The sequence below is a fragment of the Musca domestica genome, unplaced genomic scaffold (assembly GCF_030504385.1).
Source record: "Musca domestica strain aabys unplaced genomic scaffold, Musca_domestica.polishedcontigs.V.1.1 144, whole genome shotgun sequence".
Classification (NCBI taxonomy): Eukaryota; Metazoa; Arthropoda; class Insecta; order Diptera; family Muscidae; genus Musca; species Musca domestica.
Window position 1 is genome coordinate 340,814 of NW_026712199.1, and position 18,862 is coordinate 359,675.

General features: G+C 36.2%; 1 protein-coding gene across 4 annotated transcripts in view; it reads left to right on the forward strand.

Annotated features, from left to right (window-relative positions):
* The first annotated feature begins 406 nt into the window (after positions 1–406).
* LOC101887959 (ubiquitin carboxyl-terminal hydrolase 32) overlaps positions 407–18,862 on the forward strand; it is a 30,973-nt gene continuing 12,517 nt past the window's right edge. Inside the window, exons 1-11 of one of the 4 annotated variants that reach the window (XM_059119381.1) lie at positions 407–1,101; positions 6,247–6,481; positions 6,543–6,819; positions 8,602–8,830; positions 8,892–9,103; positions 9,169–9,340; positions 9,412–9,696; positions 9,756–10,124; positions 10,193–11,182; positions 11,273–11,578; positions 11,634–12,082. In XM_059119381.1, coding sequence (XP_058975364.1) covers positions 1,044–1,101; positions 6,247–6,481; positions 6,543–6,819; positions 8,602–8,830; positions 8,892–9,103; positions 9,169–9,340; positions 9,412–9,696; positions 9,756–10,124; positions 10,193–11,182; positions 11,273–11,578; positions 11,634–12,082 — 3,582 coding nt within the window. In that variant the 5' untranslated portion in view covers positions 407–1,043. The remainder of the gene's footprint in view (positions 1,102–6,246; positions 6,482–6,542; positions 6,820–8,601; positions 8,831–8,891; positions 9,104–9,168; positions 9,341–9,411; positions 9,697–9,755; positions 10,125–10,192; positions 11,183–11,272; positions 11,579–11,633; positions 12,083–18,862) is intronic. The other 3 variants (XM_059119384.1, XM_059119382.1, XM_059119383.1) reach the window with 3 other exon arrangements.

The window sequence follows — 18,862 nt, forward strand, 5'->3', positions numbered from 1 at the left end:
TTGATATGACAATTTTAATCGAAAACTATTGGGATAACCCATTTATATGTAAACGTACTGTAACATGTTTAAAACTACGCACAATTTATGAAAAAAACTCGAAAATGACAGATGACTTGTCGATGTAAACGTGACATAAAGTTTTGGGTTTCTGTAGATATATATTTTATTATTATAATTTAGCTATTTTGCATTATATTCAATAGGTACTTTACAAATCATTATATAGAAACCACAAATTGGTGTTAAGAGTGTATTGCTTTCATGGCATGATTGCGTTGTTAAATTAAAAACAAACAACTTCCATTTATATATTCAATATTGCGCATAAATTAACAACGAACGCCTTTCATTTCGTTTTCACCGACCCTTTGTTTTTTGTGTTATCAATGCACTGTGAACGCTCCACCAGCCCCAACAGTCGAGAAGAAGAGCTAGTATTGTTAACTTACAATGAAATTTCTTTTTGGTCATAAGATGATAATTTTCCAAAATAATATGGTGAAAATGTCGCATTGCAAACATTGATAGTTGGCCAAGACGGTGTACTAATGAATTCCTGTGCAAAATGGATATGAAATTGGAACGCAAGTTATGAAAAACAAAATAAATAAAAAAAATAAAGTGTTAATAAGACGAAAAAAAAAAATCGTGTAATTGGCCTGAGAAAGAAGTGAAGAAAGAAAAAGAGAAATAAAAACAGACGTAGTTTTTTTTTCGTATTGTAACTGCCTCTGCTTCAAAGGCAGCAGTTTGGAGTATACGTGAGTGTGTGCGTGCGGGTTCTATGAGTTTTTGTTATTGTTATTTCGTTTGTCTTCTTTTATGAACGACAAAAACAACGACGAAGAACGCAGAGAATATAGCGAGCGAAGCCAGCGTTTTTTGTAAGGTGTCGTCTCTCCGGAATTTGAATTCCACTGAAGTTTGTTTTTTCTTTCTTTGGTTTGGCTAGCCAACCAACCAGCCAGGTGCAGTTAGCCATCCGCACTTCCATTTACAGATATTAACCACCACCCCACCCATTTTGCAAAGACAGCAAAATGGGTGCAAAGGAATCAAAACAGACTTGCATTAGTTATGAGGATGCAGTCAAAAGAGGTAAGCAAAGAAAAAAACTTGGCTAATTATTTTCTTTTTGTATGGGGTTCATCTATTTGTGATTTATAGTCATCTTATTATTTGTGGTGGAGGCCATGAAGATAGCTGGTGTGGTGGGGGTGTTTTTGCTTTCTTTTGCAATGTCCACTACATGTGTGTGTGTGTGTGTGTGTGTGTGTGTATAGGAGAGCGCGGGGCCAACACCGAAAGGGGGTCAATGAAATGGGTTATTTTGCCTTATGGGGAAGAGGGCAAACAAGAGTGTAGAGTTCTTTATTTTTTTTATCATTAACTTTGTTGTTGTTTTCAAGTTTTTCTTTTATTTCTAATTTTTATTATTGTTTTCGTAATCTTTTTCAACGTCTCTTTAATTTTTGATTCTTAGATTACTATGATAGATTTTAGTTAATTTGTTTCTGTTGTTGTTTTTAATAATTTATACGCGAAGAAGAAAACCCAACTGAAGGTGTGTGAGTGAGTGTGCGTGTGGACTTATTGTTTTGCCTGTAAGTCGGATGAAGTTTATGACATGAGGGGGATTTTTTTCTCTTGTTGCGGGATGCAAAAATGTTTGGCAATCTGGAATTGCGATTGAAACTAATGACTTAGATACCTACCTACAATTAATAAATATATTTAATTGATATCCTTATGATTGAACGCAAAATTCAGTACATTATATACTAGTAACCCAATTTACTAAATTTAATCAGTTAAGAACTTAAAATACAAGGTGAGATAAAAAAATGCAACAAAGTCAAACGCCATAATTTTTTTCCTTTTTTTTAATTTTTTTTTGAATGAAAGCAAAAAATGTCGGAAATAGCATCAAATTTTAGAATAAGTTTTGATTTGGTCGAATTGGTCACCTTTGGCCTGAATTATGGCCAATGAAACCGTCACACGTTGCCCGAATGTTGCTCTGCGGTGTTTTGGCCCATTCCCGGCGAAGCGCTTGCTTGAGGTGCTCGACACTTTGGTATTTTTTAGTGGCAACTTTGCTTTCCAAAATACTCCAGACACTATAGTCCAACGGATTGGTATCCGGAGATTTTGGTGGCCACTGTGGGCTGAAAATTAAACAAGGAACCTCATTTTGTAACCATTCTTAGTAATATTCTGAATATCTTCAAATTACACACATCACTATACTTTTATTACCCCAATGCCTGGTGTGAAGATGGAATATATCGGACCATTCTTTCTGGTACCTCCCCCACAAAGGGTCAATATTTTGAGTATCCATGGAGCTCATAAAACACGAAATTGACATCCGATTCCATTCAGACTTGGCTCATCTCAATATTTCCATAAGCACAAGATCTGTTATGAAGATCGGACCATTCCTTCTGGTACCTTCCCCACAAAGGGTCAAAGTTTTGAATAACCAAAACGATCATGAAATCCGATATAAGCATTCAGTTCTCCTTAAATTATACACAACACAATATTTTTATTAACCCAAGGTCTGGTGTGAAAATGGAATATATCATCCACTCCTTCTGATCCACTCCTTCTGGCACCTTTCCCACAAAGGGTCAATATTTTGAGTATCCATGTAGCTCATAAAACACGAAATTAACATCTGATTCAATTCAGACTTGGCACATCTCAATATTTCCATCAACACAAGAACTGTTATAAAGATGGTACAGATCAAACCATTTCCTTTGGTAACTCCCCCACAAAGGACTCAAGATTTTTGAAAAATAAAACCCTCAAAGAAAGCAAAATAAGAATCTACCTCTCCTCACATCCAAATATTTTTGCTAACGCAAGATCTGTTGTGATATATTTGCCAACACCAAAAAGGGTCACAATTGACAATACTTAGCTACAAATTCTCCACAAAAATATATTTTTCTCCAAAAAAAATTTTATCCGCAGTCTTTTCTCTACAAAAATATTTTATCCGCAATGTTTTCTCCGCGACAATGTTTTGTCCGCAAACAATTTTTCTATAAAAATATTTTATTCGCAACATTTTCTCTACAAAAATTTCTCCACTAAATTCTATCCACAATTTTTTCTCCACGAAAATATTCTATCCACAACTTTTCTCCGCGATAATGTTGTATCCGCAACATTTTCTAAGCGAAAATATTCTATCTGCAATATTTTTTCCACGAAAATGTTGTATCCCTAATATATTCTCCACATAAATATTTTATCCGCATCATTTACTCCACAAAAATATGTTAACCGCAACATTTTCTCTACGTAAATATTTTGTCCGCAACACTTTCTCCACGAAAATGTTGTATCCGCAACATTTTCCACAAATTTTCTCCACAAAAATATTTTATCCGCAATCAATATTTTATCTGCAACATTTACACTACAAAAATATGTTATCCGTAATATTTTCTTCACAAAATGTTGTTATCCGCAACATTTTCTCTACGTAATTATTTTATCCGCTACCTTTTCAACACGAATATGCTTAATTCGCAACTTTTTCCCAACGAAAAGGGTTTATCCGCAACATTTTCTCCACGAAAATATAATTTCTGCTATATTTTCTCCACGAATATGTTTTATCCGCATTCTCCCCGAGAATATTTTAACTTTTTCTCCACGAAAATATCCTATCCGCAGCATTTTCTCCACGAAAATGTTTTATCCGCATCATTTCTCTAAGAAGAACGTTTTGGACGAAACTTTTCTTCTATAAAAATGTTTCATCCGCAACCTTTTCTCTACAAAAATATTTTATCCGCAACATTTTCTCCACAAAAATATGTTATCCGCAACATTTTATTCACGAAAATCTTTTATCCGCAATATTTTATTCACAAAAATGCTTATCCGCTACAAATTCTCCACAAAAATATATTTGTCTCCAAAAATATTTTATTTGCAGTCTTTTCTCTACAAAAATATTTTATCCGCAACAATTTCTCCGCGAATATGTTTTATCCGCAACATTTTCTTTGCGAACATTTATTATCCACAAACAATTTTTCTATAAAAATATTTTATTCGCAACATATTCTCTACAAAAATATTTTATCCGCAAACAATTTCTCCACGAAAATATTCTATCCACAACCTTTTCTCCACAACTTTTTTCCGCGAAAATGTTGTATCCGCAACATTTTCTTTACAAAATGTTTTATCCGCAACAAATTCTACGCGAATATTTTCTATCCGCAATATTTTTTCCACGAAAATGTATCCCCAACATATTTTCTCCACATAAATATTTTATCCGCATCATTTTCTCTACAAAAATATGCTTTCCATAACATTTTCTCCACAAAAATATTTTAACCGCAACATTTTCTCTACGTAAATATTTTATCCGCATCACTTTCTCCACGAAAATGTTGTATCCGCAACATTTTCCACAAAAATATTTTATCCGCAACAATTTCTCTACAAAAATGTGTTATCCGTAATCTTTTCTCCACAAAATGATGTTATCCGCAACATTTTCTCAACGTAATTGTTTTATCCGCTACCTTTTCTCCACGAATATGTTTTATTCGCAACTTTTTCCCAACGAAAAGATCTATCCGCAACATTTTCTCCAGGAAAATATAATATCTCCTATAAAAATATTTTATCCGCTACGTTTTCTCTACAAAAATATTTTATCCGCAACATTTTCTCTACGTAAGTATTTTATCTGCAACATTTTCTCCACGAAAATCTTTTATCCGCAACATTATATTAACGAATATGCTTTATCCGCTACAAATTCTCCACGAAAATATATTTTTCTCCAAAAATATTTTATCCGCAGTCTTTTCTCTACAAAAATATTTTATCCGAAACGTTTTCTCTACGTAAATATTTTATGCCCAACTTTTTTCTGCGAAAATGCTTTATCCGCAACATTTTCTTTAAGATTTTTTTATCCACAAACAATTTCTCTATAAAAATTTTTTATCCGCAACAAATTTTCTCCACGAAAATGTTGTATCCCCAATATTTTATCCGCAACATTTTCTCCACAAAAATATGTTAACCGCAACATTTTCTCTACGTAAATATTTTATCCGCAACATTTTCTCCACGAAAACATTTTATCCTCAATTTCCTCGCCACGAATGTTTATCCGCAACATTTTCTCACGAAAATGTTTCATCCGCAACGTTTTCTCTACAAAAATCCTTATCCGCAACAATTTCTCCACGGCAATATTTTATTCGCAACATTTTCTTAAAAAAAACATTTTATCCGCAATACTTTCTCCACATAAATATTTTATCCGCAACTTTTTCTCCACAAAAATATTTTATCCGAAATATTTTCTCTACGTAATTATTTTATCCGCAACTTTTTCTCCGCGAAGAAGATATTTGACCTCAAATGTTTCTCATCGAAAATATATATTATCCGCTATATATTCTCCCCAAAATATTTCAACATTTCTCCACGAAAATAATTTATCAGCAACATTTTCTCTACATACGGGTTTATCCACAAATCTTTCCCAATTAAACTGTCTTATCCGTAACAATCTCGGGTTGATTTTTTTTCTCTGGTACATTTTTATCCTCCGCCTTTGCCATGGAAAAATCCTGCATGAGATATTTTGTAAAGGTATTTCCCTTTCCTAACCTAAAAAATTCGCCCAGGGAACCCCAAATTAAGTCTGATAATGAGTCATTTCTTATTTTTTTCACGGCAAAGCCCATTAGGCTCATTCCAACCCACTCCCCCTTATGATATCCATACACTTTCACTATCAATTGTTAAACAGAAATAAAATTAATTAGGCAATATTTGTTTTATACGCAAAAACGTGGCGAAAAACAAATCCTTTTTAATAATAACAAAAATAAATATCGATCAGAACAGATTTAGAAGTGGCACAGGGGCCCCTCGACAATAAATGTATAAAATTAATAATACATGCTGCTTATGTCAATATTCTACATAAGGTTCTTTGGCAAATATAAGATAAGATTTCGAAACAGTGATTCATTATTTAAAAAAGCTATAGTAGAGTATGGGAGAGGTGGGGTGGGGGTTGAGCAAGCAATAACTTTAAATACGATTTCCAATAATTTGTACAAGACATTATTTGGTTAATACATTTAACTATTGTGATTTTTATCATTTATTGTATTGCTGACTTTTTAACATAGTAATTGATTAATTATTTGTTGTTCTATTTTGTTTTATTTTTTCTAGTCTCTGAATCGGAGTTAAGGCGCCTGAAAGAAGCCTTCAAGAAATCAGCTGGAGTTGGACGTTTTTATCTTAGCCGCAATGCCTTCCAACAGGATGTCTTGTTCGAGGGTGTTCCGGCCAATGTCACAGATCTTTTGTACACAGCCTGTGGCGGTACGAATAAGGGCATATCTTTCAAAGATTTGTTATGTGGTTTGGTTCTAATAACAAAAGGTACCGAAGATGAGAAAATAAGGTAGTTATGATTTGAATTTTTGCCAATATTGCAGTGCTAATATTTGCTCCTTATTTTCCAGATTTCTGTGGAATCTCTATTGCAACGATAGCGGTACCTATATCCTGAAATCGGATTTTACAAAAGCCCTCAACTTATTGCCCTACGAGAATGCATCCTTGTTTGCCCAAACAGATCGCATTAATTTTGAACAGTTTCAAGCGTGGTTACTGAAAAATCGCACCTCAACGGTCCTATCCAAATGGCTGTTATCCGATAATTGTATTTCCCTAACATCGGAACTGGAAACACCAACATTCTATCAAAGTTTAGCGGGTGTAACACATTTGGAGGAGAAGGTAAACAATCCCCAACCCTCAAAGAAAAATATGCTTTGTTATTTACTTTTTTTTATAATGCGCATGACATTCCTAGAATCTAAAATTGCTTTCGTTTGTTTTGTAAATGCAATAACATCTATTTCATCCATCCTCTTTCATGTGCATAGCATTTGCATCTGCACAAAGGATCAAAACAAAGAACTCCATTTGCTTTGTTTTTCAATGAAAACTATGAATTGGTCAGCTTTTAAAGAAGGTTAATGGTCCTTTGACACATAAATCTGGGAACTAAATTTGGAATAGAACATTGGCTAAGATAAGGAGAGCGTCATGGCTCAACAAATCATTTGATACGGTCAAAACTTACCTCATCTTTGAACCAAATCCGTTTCAGGACATTTGTAGTCTATCTAGCGATGTCCGTTTGTCTGTCTGGCTGGCTGGTGTGCACGATAACTCTCGAAGGGAGTATTCCAATTTGATCCAAACTTGGGACATCGTTATATTATTGTCAAACTAAGATCGAGTTCGGATATGGGCAATATCGGTCCACTTCTTCAGGGTACCTCCCCCCACAAAATTTCAAAATTTTCAAAGAAAATAATTTACTGCACAAAAACAGAAAGGATAGTCCGATTTTGCTCCAACTTTGAAAATCCTAATATTTGCATCAGTGCTAGGTCAGGTACGAAAATGGAAAATATCTTTTAACTCCATCAAGTACCTCCCTCACAAAGGGTCAAAATTTTGAATAATTATAACTCCTCCAAAATCGAAAGTAAGTCTCCGCTTGCCTTCAAATTACATACATCACAATATTTTTATTAACCCAAGGCCTGGTGTAATAATGGGATATATTGGTCCACTCCTTCTGATACCTCCCCCACAAAAGGGTTAAAATTTTGAATAACCAAAATGATTATAAAATTCGAAATAAGCTTCCGGTTTTCTACAAATTACACGCATCACAATATATTCATTAAGCCAAGGTCTGGTGTGAAAATGGGATATATCGGTTCACTCCTACTGGTACCTCTCCCACAAGGGGTCAAAATTGTGAATAACCATGAAGCTCTTAAAACACGAAATTAATATCCGATTCTATTCAGACTTGGTACATCTCAATATTTCCATAAACACAAGATCTGTTATAAAGATTGTTGAGATCGGACTAGTCCATCTGGTACCTCCCCCACAAAGGTTTAAAATTTTGAATAACCAAAACGATTATAAAATTCGAAATAAGCTTCCGGTTCTCTTCAAATTACACGCATCACAATATATTAATTAAGCCAAGGTCTGGTGTGAAGATGAAATATATCGGTCCACTCCTTCTGGTACCTCCCCAACAAAGGGTCAAAATTTTTGAATACCCGTGAAACACGAAAATTAACATCCGATTCCATTCAGACTTAGAATGTCTCAATATTTTCATCTGCACAATATATGTTATAAAGATAGTAGAGATCGGACCATTCCTTTCAGTACCTCCCACATATAGGGTTCAAGCTTTTGAAAAACCAAACGCTTAAAGAAAGCGAAATAAGCATCCAACTCTCTTCAAATTTCACACATCCAAATATTTTTGCTAACGCAAGATCTGTTGTGAAAATGATATATAACTGCCAACCCCTTCTGGTACCTTCGTCATTTGGCCTACTGCTTTGGAACCTTCCCCATAAAGAGTCAACAGTTTGAATAATCATAACTCAAGGTTGGGGGTATACATCTGTCGGCAAAATCGACTGACTAGTTCTTCCAAAATTTACAATTTTTGTTCCCTTACCCTCTTTTTTCCAGGACATTGTCGACTTGGAAAAGGAGTTTTGGCGTTTAAAAAACTCCTCACCAAATGGTCAATTAGATCGGTTATTTTTGGCACCCTTACTTAGTCCGCCAATACCAAAACATGCGCTACAAGGTCTCTTCAATGCCTTCGATGAGAATCGTGACGGTCACATTGATTTCAAGGAATTATGCTGTGGTGTCAGTGCAGCTTGTCGTGGACCCGGGGTGGAGAGAACTCGATGTAAGTAGAGAATGCATTTTTGATTTGAATTTTTTTAATTTCCTAATATCTTTGTTTGCAGTTTGTTTCAAAATATTCGATGTTGATAGCGATGGTGTGCTCAGTCATTCTGAAACGCTGCAAATGATAAATGTTCTGCTGTATGTGGCCAAAGAGAATCGTAATGTTGATATGTACAAAGATATAACCAAACAAGAAGCTTTACGGGACATTGTCAATTTCACCAATCAAAAGGGTGGTGGAACAGCTGGAGTCAATGACAATAAAATGATGGTGAGGAAAATGAAAAAGTTAGATTATCTCAGATATATTTAGAATTTATTTTATCTTCTATAAAGGATTCCAAACAGTTGGCCGATATGACCATAACCCTTACCGCTGAGGACTTTATGATGTGGAATGTGGAAAGCAGTTTGAAATTGTTACAACCCTTTTTGGACTTAATATTTGAGGTGTGTCACATTGTGTTTGGCCTGTGGCCCCAATGTCGCCATATGGAACATGATATTGGTAGGATCCATTATTGCCTTTTTTTGAATTCTAAAAAATTATTATATTTCCAAAAAATTGTCTTTTTTCAGTTCGAGGTTGGCTGGATCGTGAGGAGAAACGTAAATACACAGTTGGACAATTTTGGTATTTAATATCGCGGGACTGGTGGATCCAATGGCTGCATTATGTCAACAATACCACCGTTTCTTGTGAATATTGTAAAAACACCACGAACGGCACATATCAGAGGACATCATTTTCCGGCATCGATGAGGCGGTGGTCTGTGATGAGACGTTCAATACAAATTCCCTGGATTCGGTGGCAGTGTGCGGTGACTTGGGCGGCGCCGTTTCGGCAGATAATTGTAGTTTAGGTAAGTAATTCTACCTAGAATTTGAAAATATTTTGAAATTTTCACTTTTTCCCCTTCAGGCTCTTCCAGCAGTGGCATCTCATCATGTCGTCAGATGGGTGCCCGCCCCGGCCCCATAGATAATACCAATCTTGTTACCCCCAATCCCTACAAGAATGTTCGCACCCTTACCGGAGAGGGTGGCCATTTGAAACGAGACACCCCCTTGGTACAAAATCATAATTTCGAACTGGTTCCCAAATCATTGTGGAAGGCTTTGAATCGATGGTATGGTGATAATTTACCACTGCCACGGCAGGTCATACAGCCACCAAATACGAATCAGGTTGAGTTGGAGTTATATCCTTTAAATTTGAGGATATTGTTACATCAGATTGTGCCACAACAACAGCAACAACAAATGGCCAATAATTGGGGAGCCATGACAAGTAAGTTTTTGAAATTCTCCATAGTTTGGAATTGTTTTTTTTTTTTAACTCCCCCAATTTAATTGTAGGTAGTTATGGTGTCATTGCTTCCGGTGGAGGATTTGCGGCCATTTCATCGCCCAATGTCCTGCAACAGCCTAAACGTTATTTGGCCTATACAGCAGCTTTTAGTCGATTGGCCACGGTACAAAAAGTGGCGGCCTTCCTCTGTGAACAGTTGCGTTTGCGTTCCGATGATATACGCTTGTGGCACATTCCCTCGGGTAATGTGGACAACAGTGCCATTTTATTGGAAGAGGATAGTATGACGCTAAAAGAGCTAATGATAAAGGACAACGATCAAATTCTCTTGGAGATACGCAACAAAGATCAAACATGGCCCGAGGAATTGGGTTCGCTGTGTCAGACACAATCTGGAGGATCTTCCATAAATGATCGTCGTTTAACACGCACCTCCATAATGTCGCTGCAATCACCCGGTGCCACAGGTCTACACAATTTGGGCAATACCTGTTTTATGAATGCCTCACTACAGGTACTCTTCAATACTCAACCTTTGGCTCAATATTTTCGTCAAAATATGCATTTATTCGAATTGAATACCACCAATAAATTGGGAACACGTGGAAATTTGGCCACACGTTATGGTGAATTGTTAAAGGAGGTTTGGAGTGCAACAGCACGTTCGGTGGCACCTCTTAAACTTAGATTTGTTGTCACCAAGTATGCCCCTCGTTTTGCGGGTGGTGGTCAACATGATTCCCAAGAATTGCTGGAATGGCTGTTGGATGCTTTGCATGAAGATTTAAATCGGGTTATGGAGAAACCATACAGCGAGCTGAAAGATTCCAATGGCAGACCGGACAAAATTGTTGCCGCCGAGGCATGGTCTCAACATCATGCCCGCAATCAATCGATAATTATTGATCTATTCTATGGTCAGCTAAAATCGAAAGTTAGCTGCATGTGCTGTGGCCGGGAATCGGTGCGTTTTGATCCCTTCAGTTTGCTTAGTTTGCCGCTACCGGTGGAGAACTATATTTACTTTGAGGTTTTGGGTAAGTTGTCACTAGACAGATGTCTAAGGGATTTTGGAGGTCTTTTTCTTGTGCTTTTTGAAAATATTGTTTTTTCTCTTCCCTCCCCAGTTATACTCCTTGATGGGTCCGTGCCCGTAAAATACGGCCTGCGTCTCAACTCCGAATGTAAATATTTCGATTTGAAACGCAAACTGGCTTGTGTGTCATATTTAAATCCCAATTTCATGTTAATCTGTGAAATATGGAATTCCCAAATACGGCACATTTTTCCCGACGAGGAGAAAATCAAACCGACGGCAGCCAAGGAGTTGTATTGCTATCAATTGCCCGAAGAGTGTCAAGATCGTTCCAGATCCAGTTCAACTATGGGTGTAAATATTGAAAAGGGCCTAAAGGATATACAAAGGAGTTCGGGTAAGTTACAAAGCTTTTAAAATTAAAAACAAAATAACGATTTCCCTTTTTATAGCAGCCATGTTGACGGCATATGATTCCTTTTCCTCACTAAATGCAATAAATAATTCCACCGGTAATGGCGCGACCACCACCGCCACAAACACAATTTCCAATAACTCCAATTTAAATGGTGGTGATAGAATCCTATATGCCGAAACATCATTTGAGGAAATGGTTGCTCCTCCTCAATTGCCAACATCACCACCACCAGCACCAACGGCCCAACCACAACCTAGTCAGTCGGCAGCAATAAATGTTAAGCCCACATCAAAATCCTCGGCACTGCAACAACGCTATCAGAACAATAGTTTCGATAATGTTCCCATGACCGTTATCGGTGGCGGCAGTTGTGGCCACGATGACGGTGATGAAACCGAAGACGATGACATTCATGTATCAACGAAGGTAAGGCGGTGCTTTGGAAACAATATGTGCATGCCCCAGACTTTATTATGCTTCAAGGTATGGCTATAGTTTTTAAAATTGCAAACATTTATTGTATTTAATAACGTATATACATTATATCTCTTTTTTTTCGATAAAATATCCAAAGCACCAGGGGATGCAATGCTGAAGATGAGTAGTTAAATTTCAAAATTATGTCTGGCTAAAACATGTTGTTTCTCCAGCTTAACATGATTTCGCATTTGGTAACAATTATTTCCCTGAGAAGTTGTGAATATTTTCAGAGAGTTTGGGAGAGGTTTCAATGTTCGTTTTTTGAAGGACTAGCTTGGCTTTAAAATGTCCAATTTTAAAACGATTAAAATGGACATAATTATTAAAGAACTATCCTAAATATAGATGTAAAATTGAATATATATTTTGAATAATTATTCCAGAGAGAAAATACGAAGGCCTCCTATTTTTATACCCTGCCATATTTCTGGAGAGGGTATATATGTATCATTTGATACGGCCAAAAAGTGCCTCATCGTAATAACGGTCTTAGACCCTAGGTCTCATTGAACCAAATCCGTTTCAGGACGTTTGGAGTCGATCTGGCGATGCCCGTCCGTCTGTCTGTCTGTCTCTTGGTACATCGTCATATTATTATCAAACTTAGATCTAGTTCGGAGAGGGGCAACATCGATCCACTGTTTCTGGTACCTCCCACATGAAATGTCAACATTTTCAAAGAAAATAATTTACTGCACAAAAAGAGGAAGGATAATTATACCCTCAGCCATATGGCTAGAGAGGGTATATATCACTTGATACGGCCAAAACGTACCACTTCGAAATAACGATTTTAGACCATAGGTCATCGTATAGGCATTCGGTATTTTAAAGATTTTAACAGAATTTTGAACGGACTTTTTTATTTATTTATTTTTTTTTTTTTTTGGAAATTGCCAAATTTGTACCAAATGGTGGAGGGTATTAAAAGTTCGGCCCGGCCGAACTTACAGCTTTTTTACTTGTTTTTATATAAAAATGCTTGGGTCCCTGAGGTCCATGAAAAATGTTTTCTTTGGACCAAATCCGTTTCAGGACATTTCCAGTCGATCTAGCGATGTCCGTCCGTCCGATTGTCTGGCTGGTGCGCATGATACCTCTCGAAGGGAGTATCCGATTTGATCCAAACTTGGTACATCTTAACATTATTGTCAAACTTAGATCGGGTTTGAAGATGGGCAACATCGGTCCACTGCTTCCGGTACCTCCCCCACAAAATGTCAAAATTTTCAAATAAAATAATTTACTGCACAGAACAAGAAAGGATAATCCGATTTTGCTCCAACTTTGCAAATCCTAATATTTGCATCAGTGCTACAGTAAGTGCGAAAATGGGCAATGTCGCTCCAATCCATCAAGTACCTCCCCCACAAAGTGTCAAAATTTTGAATATTTATAAGTCTTATAAAATGTGATGTAAGAGTCCGATTGTCTTCAAATTTCACACATCCCTATATTTTTATCAACCCAAGGTCTGATGTTAAGACGGACAATATCGGTCCACTCCTTCTGGTACCTCCCCCATAAAGGGTAAACATTTTGAATAATCATGAAGCTCATAAAACGCGAAATTAACATCAGATTCCATTCAGACTTGGCACATCTCGATATTTCCATCTACACAAGAGCTGCTATAAAGATGGTAGAGATCGGACCATTTCTTCTGGTACCTCCCTCACAAAGGGTTAAGATTTTGAATAACAAAAACGATCATAAAATCCGAAATTAGCATCCGGTTGTCTTCAAATTACACACATGGCAATATTTTTATTAATCCAAGATCTGCTGTGAATATGGTACAGATCGGTTCATTCCTTCTGGTACCTCCAACACAAAGTGTCAAAATTGTGAGTATCCTTGGAGCTCATAAAACGCGAAATTAACATCGGATTCCATTCAGACTTGGCACATCTCGATATTTCCATCTACACAAGAGCTGTTTTAAAGATGGTAGAGATCGGACCATTTCTTCTGGTACCTCCCTCACAAATGGTTAAGATTTTGATCGTCCGGTTCTCTTCAAATTACACACATCACAATATTTTTATTAACCCAAGGTCTGGTGTGAAAATGGAATATTTCGGTCCGCTCCTTCTGGTATCTCCCCCACAAAGGGTCAAAATTTTGAATATTCATGATGCTCATAAAACACGAAATTAATACACGATTCCATTCGGACCTGGCACATCTCATTATTTCTTTCAACACAAGATATGTATAAAAGATGGTAGAGATCGGACCATTCCTTTTGGTACCTCCTCCACATAGGGTTCCAGATTTTGAATAACAAACCGCTCATAGAAATCGAGATAAACATCCAACTCTCTTCATTTTTCACAAATCCAAAAGTTTTTGTTAACCTGTTGTGAAGATGATATGTATCACAAATGAATTGAAGTAAATAAAAATCTGTGAACCCCTTCTGGTACCTCAACCACAAAGGGTCACAATTTCCAATACTTATAACTGTCATGACTTGCGAAACAAATCGCCGATTCTTTACAATTTGCTTATCTAAATATTTCTCTCAACCAGAAACCTGAGATAAATATGGAATTTATGATTTCGCATAAAATTGGATATAAATGTTCGATTTCCTTCATACCATTATTTGTATCTGTATTAGATGAAGTATGAAAATGGAATACTTCGGTCCGCGCAAATTTCCACATTTTCCAAAAATTTGCACATATCTCATATAAAGTATGGGAAATAGTCGATATAGTCCAAATCTGACACATTGTAATATTTTTTTATCAATCTTAGGTCAGCCACGAATTGATCAATATTGTCCAGTTGCTACGGAACTTTCCCCATAAAGTTTCAATAGTTTGAATAATCATAACTCAAGCCTGGGCGTATAAATCTGTTGGCCTCTGATACTATTTTACTTGTTCTAGAAGAGTATTGCTACATGGACTATTTCAGTTTTTAAAGGACATTTTTTACCTTTGAAGGTATTAGAGACTTAAATGTCAAGGCTGGGGGTAAAAATCTTTCAGCAAAACCGACTGCTACTATTTTGCTTGTTCTAAAGAGTATTGCTACAAGGACTATCGCAGTTTTTAAAGGACATTTTTTACCTTTGAAGGTATTAGAGACTAAAGTGTCAATATTTTCAGAAAATTTTTCCAAAGTCATACAAACTATTTTCCAAGGACTCTTACCAGCAATAACAACAAACCCCAGCTATCCTATCGATTTTAAAATATATCGCTCTGTAAAAAATCCCCAAATATATTTGAACTGCCATTTTCAATTTTTCCCCCAAATTCACATTGCATCCCCACCAGTTAGCAAAAAATCTTTCAATACATATTCTTATTGTTAAGAATAAATACGCGCATTACATAGGCTTTGCTGCTGCCGTCGTTGTGTTGTCGTGTCGTAACAAATATATATATTTTTTTACAATTCTCAAACAATATTTGTTCAAGAAAAATAGAGCAAATTTGCCGTTAAATGTTAGAGCATCAGTGCATCATATTATTATCCCATAGGAATAAGGGTTTCAATGCAGCCATTAACTCTTTCATTTTCGTTTCATTGGAATTCACTTAGAAATGGTGAAAAACAAAAACAAAAAGAAAAAAAAAAGAAAAATGGACAAAACAAAAAGTGATACGTATTAAATACAAATGTTTACACTAGTAGCGAACCGTTCCTTTTTTTACTATTTAGTTATATGGTTTTGGATGTAAATATTTTTGGTTTTTTATTTAGTTAATTTTTTTTATAATGCAAACAATGGCGCAATGATGTACAATTTAAATTAATACATACAAATTATATCCTCAGCCATATGGATACAAAGGATATATATATTATTTATTCTGCTTTCGGTATTTTAAAAAGGTTTTTCGTTAAGGTCTTTCTAGGCTATAATCGTGAACTTTCTAACGAATTTATTTAAGGACTTTTCGATCTGTAAACGTGAACTTTCAAAAAAAATGCATTATTTGAGTTACAAAACGTGGACTATGAGAGCTGCATATGGTGATTTTTTTGTGAAATTTTTCTAAGACCATAAGAGGTACAAAACGTGAAAATTTTTTTACCCTCCACCATAGTACGGAGGGTATATTAAGTTTGTCATTCCGTTTGTAACATCTCGAAACAAACATTTTAGACCCCACAAAGTATAAGCATAAAATGTCGATTTGGGATGTTCGTCCGTCTGTGGAAATCACTCTAGCTTCCGAACGAAATGAACTAGGTTGATACAATTTTACTCAAATGTATATTATGTCTGCAGGACTTTTGGTATTGAAAATGGACCATGTAGGTCCACGCCTTCGTATAGTCCCCATGATTTTAGCGACATTATTCACCGGAAATGTTTCAAATTTGGTATTTGAAGTTCGTAATGGATACTACAGCCTATGACAGAAAATTGTCTGTGCAGGTCCACGCCTTTCTGTAGCTCCCATACAATGGTACCTCCCTATATTCGGTATTTTCATGATTTTAGCGACATTATTCACCGGAATTGTTTCAAATTTCGTATTTGAAGTTCGCAATGGAGACTACAGCCTAAGACAGAAAATTGTCTGTTCAGTTTCACGTCTTTCTATAGGCACCATACAACGGCACCTCCCGATATTTCATATTTTGATGATTTTAGCGACATTATTCACCGGAATTGTTTCAAAATTGATATTTGAAGTTCGTAATGGATATTGCAGCCTATGACAGATAATTTCGTGAGCAGGTCCGTTTAAGTGATAATGCCCCGTTCCAAATGGCAGGGGGTATTAAAAGGACATTGTTTTTTTCTTTTTTTTTTGTCGAAGTTGATATTTTAACCATTTTGTGTTTGATATTTGACCACGAAAATAACAACAGCAAAACAATTTGGAAATATTGAAGTCATTTCCGACACTGGTCTAATAAGACGCTAGCGCTAAAAACCTCAATGCTGTGGCCAATTGGAACAACTCTAGTTTAGTAAAAACTTTTCGATTTTTTTCGACATTTTTCAGAGGTAGGTATTTTTACCCTGTCTCAGAAAATCTATTTTTTCTTGGGGGACGGGACCCCGAAAATCCGGGTTCAGAACCCAGATCCACTTACCCGATATATACAATATAAGTATCATTTGAAAGCTTATGAAAATACCGGAAGGCTGGCAACTTACAACAACTGTTAAATTTGGAAACCTTTAGTTCGCGTTGCCGATTGAACATACCCAGAAAAGACTATCTCTGGACCCAGAAAAGTTACTAGCGCCTTGCATTTTGGGCGTCGTCCGATTTGCCTTTTACTGTGCAGCAAACGTGTAATATCAGTCCATATAGTATGGCATTTGACATATAAGACCAAATTAGGCCTGAAATTAAGTATGCCAAATTGTATCGAAATCGGTTCAGATATACCTATAGCTCCCATATATATTGTTCATCCGATTTGTTGTTTTTGTCCTGCACAGACATAATATACACTCGGTAGTAACGATATTCGGGGAAATATATCAAATACAGCTCAGAAATATCTTCGCTAAATTTCATCGAGATCGGTTCAGATTTGGATATAGATCCCATATATATCTTCGTCCGAATTCCCTATTATTGTGCACCAAACGTGTATTATTAGCCCAAATGGGATGGAATTTAGAACTTACCATCAAATTGGGCCTAGAAACAAGTATGCCAAATTTGGTGAAGATCGGTTCAGATATAGCTATAGCTCCCAAATATATTGTTCATCCGATTTGTTATTTTTGTCCTCCGCAGTCGTAATATGCACTCTGTAACAACGATATTTGGGGAAATATATGAAATACAGCTTAGAAATTCCCTTCCCAAATTTTATCGAGATTGGTTCAGATTTGGATATAGCTCCCATATATATCTTCGTCCGAATTTCCTATTATTGTGCACCAAACGTGTAATATTAGCCCAAATGGGATGGAATTTGGCACTTACGACGAAATTGGGTCTAGAAACAAGTATGTTAAATTTGGTGCAAATCGGTCCATATATAGCTATAGCTCCCATATATATTATTCATCCGATTTGTTGAATTTGTCCTGCACAGACGTAATATGCACTCGGTAGCAACAATAATCGGGGAAATATATCAAATACAGCTCAGAAATATCTTCGCTAAATTTCATCGAGGTCGGTTCAGATTTGGATGTAGCTCTCACATATATCTTCGTCCGATTTGCCTTTTAATGTGCACCAAACGTGTATTATTAGCCCAAATGGGATAGAATTTGGCACTTACGACAAAATTGGTAAATACAGCTTAGAAATTCCCTTCCCAAATTTTATCGAGATTGGTTCAGATTTGGATATAGCTCCCATATATATCTTCGTCCGAATTTCCTATTATTGTGCACCAAACGTGTAATATTAGCCCAAATGGGATGGAATTTGGCACTTACGACGAAATTGGGTCTAGAAACAAGTATGTCAAATTTGGTGCAAATCGGTCCATATATAGCTATAGCTCCCATATATATTATTCATCCGATTTGTTGAATTTGTCCTGCACAGACGTAATATGCACTCGGTAGCAACAATAATCGGGGAAATATATCAAATACAGCTCAGAAATATCTTCGCTAAATTTCATCGAGGTCGGTTCAGATTTGGATGTAGCTCTCACATATATCTTTGTCCGATTTGCCTTTTAATGTGCACCAAACGTGTATTATTAGCCCAAATGGGATAGAATTTGGCACTTACGACAAAATTGGGTCTAGAAACATGTGTGTCGAATTTGGTGAAAATCGGTTCATATATAGCTATAGCTCCCATATATATTATTCATCCGATT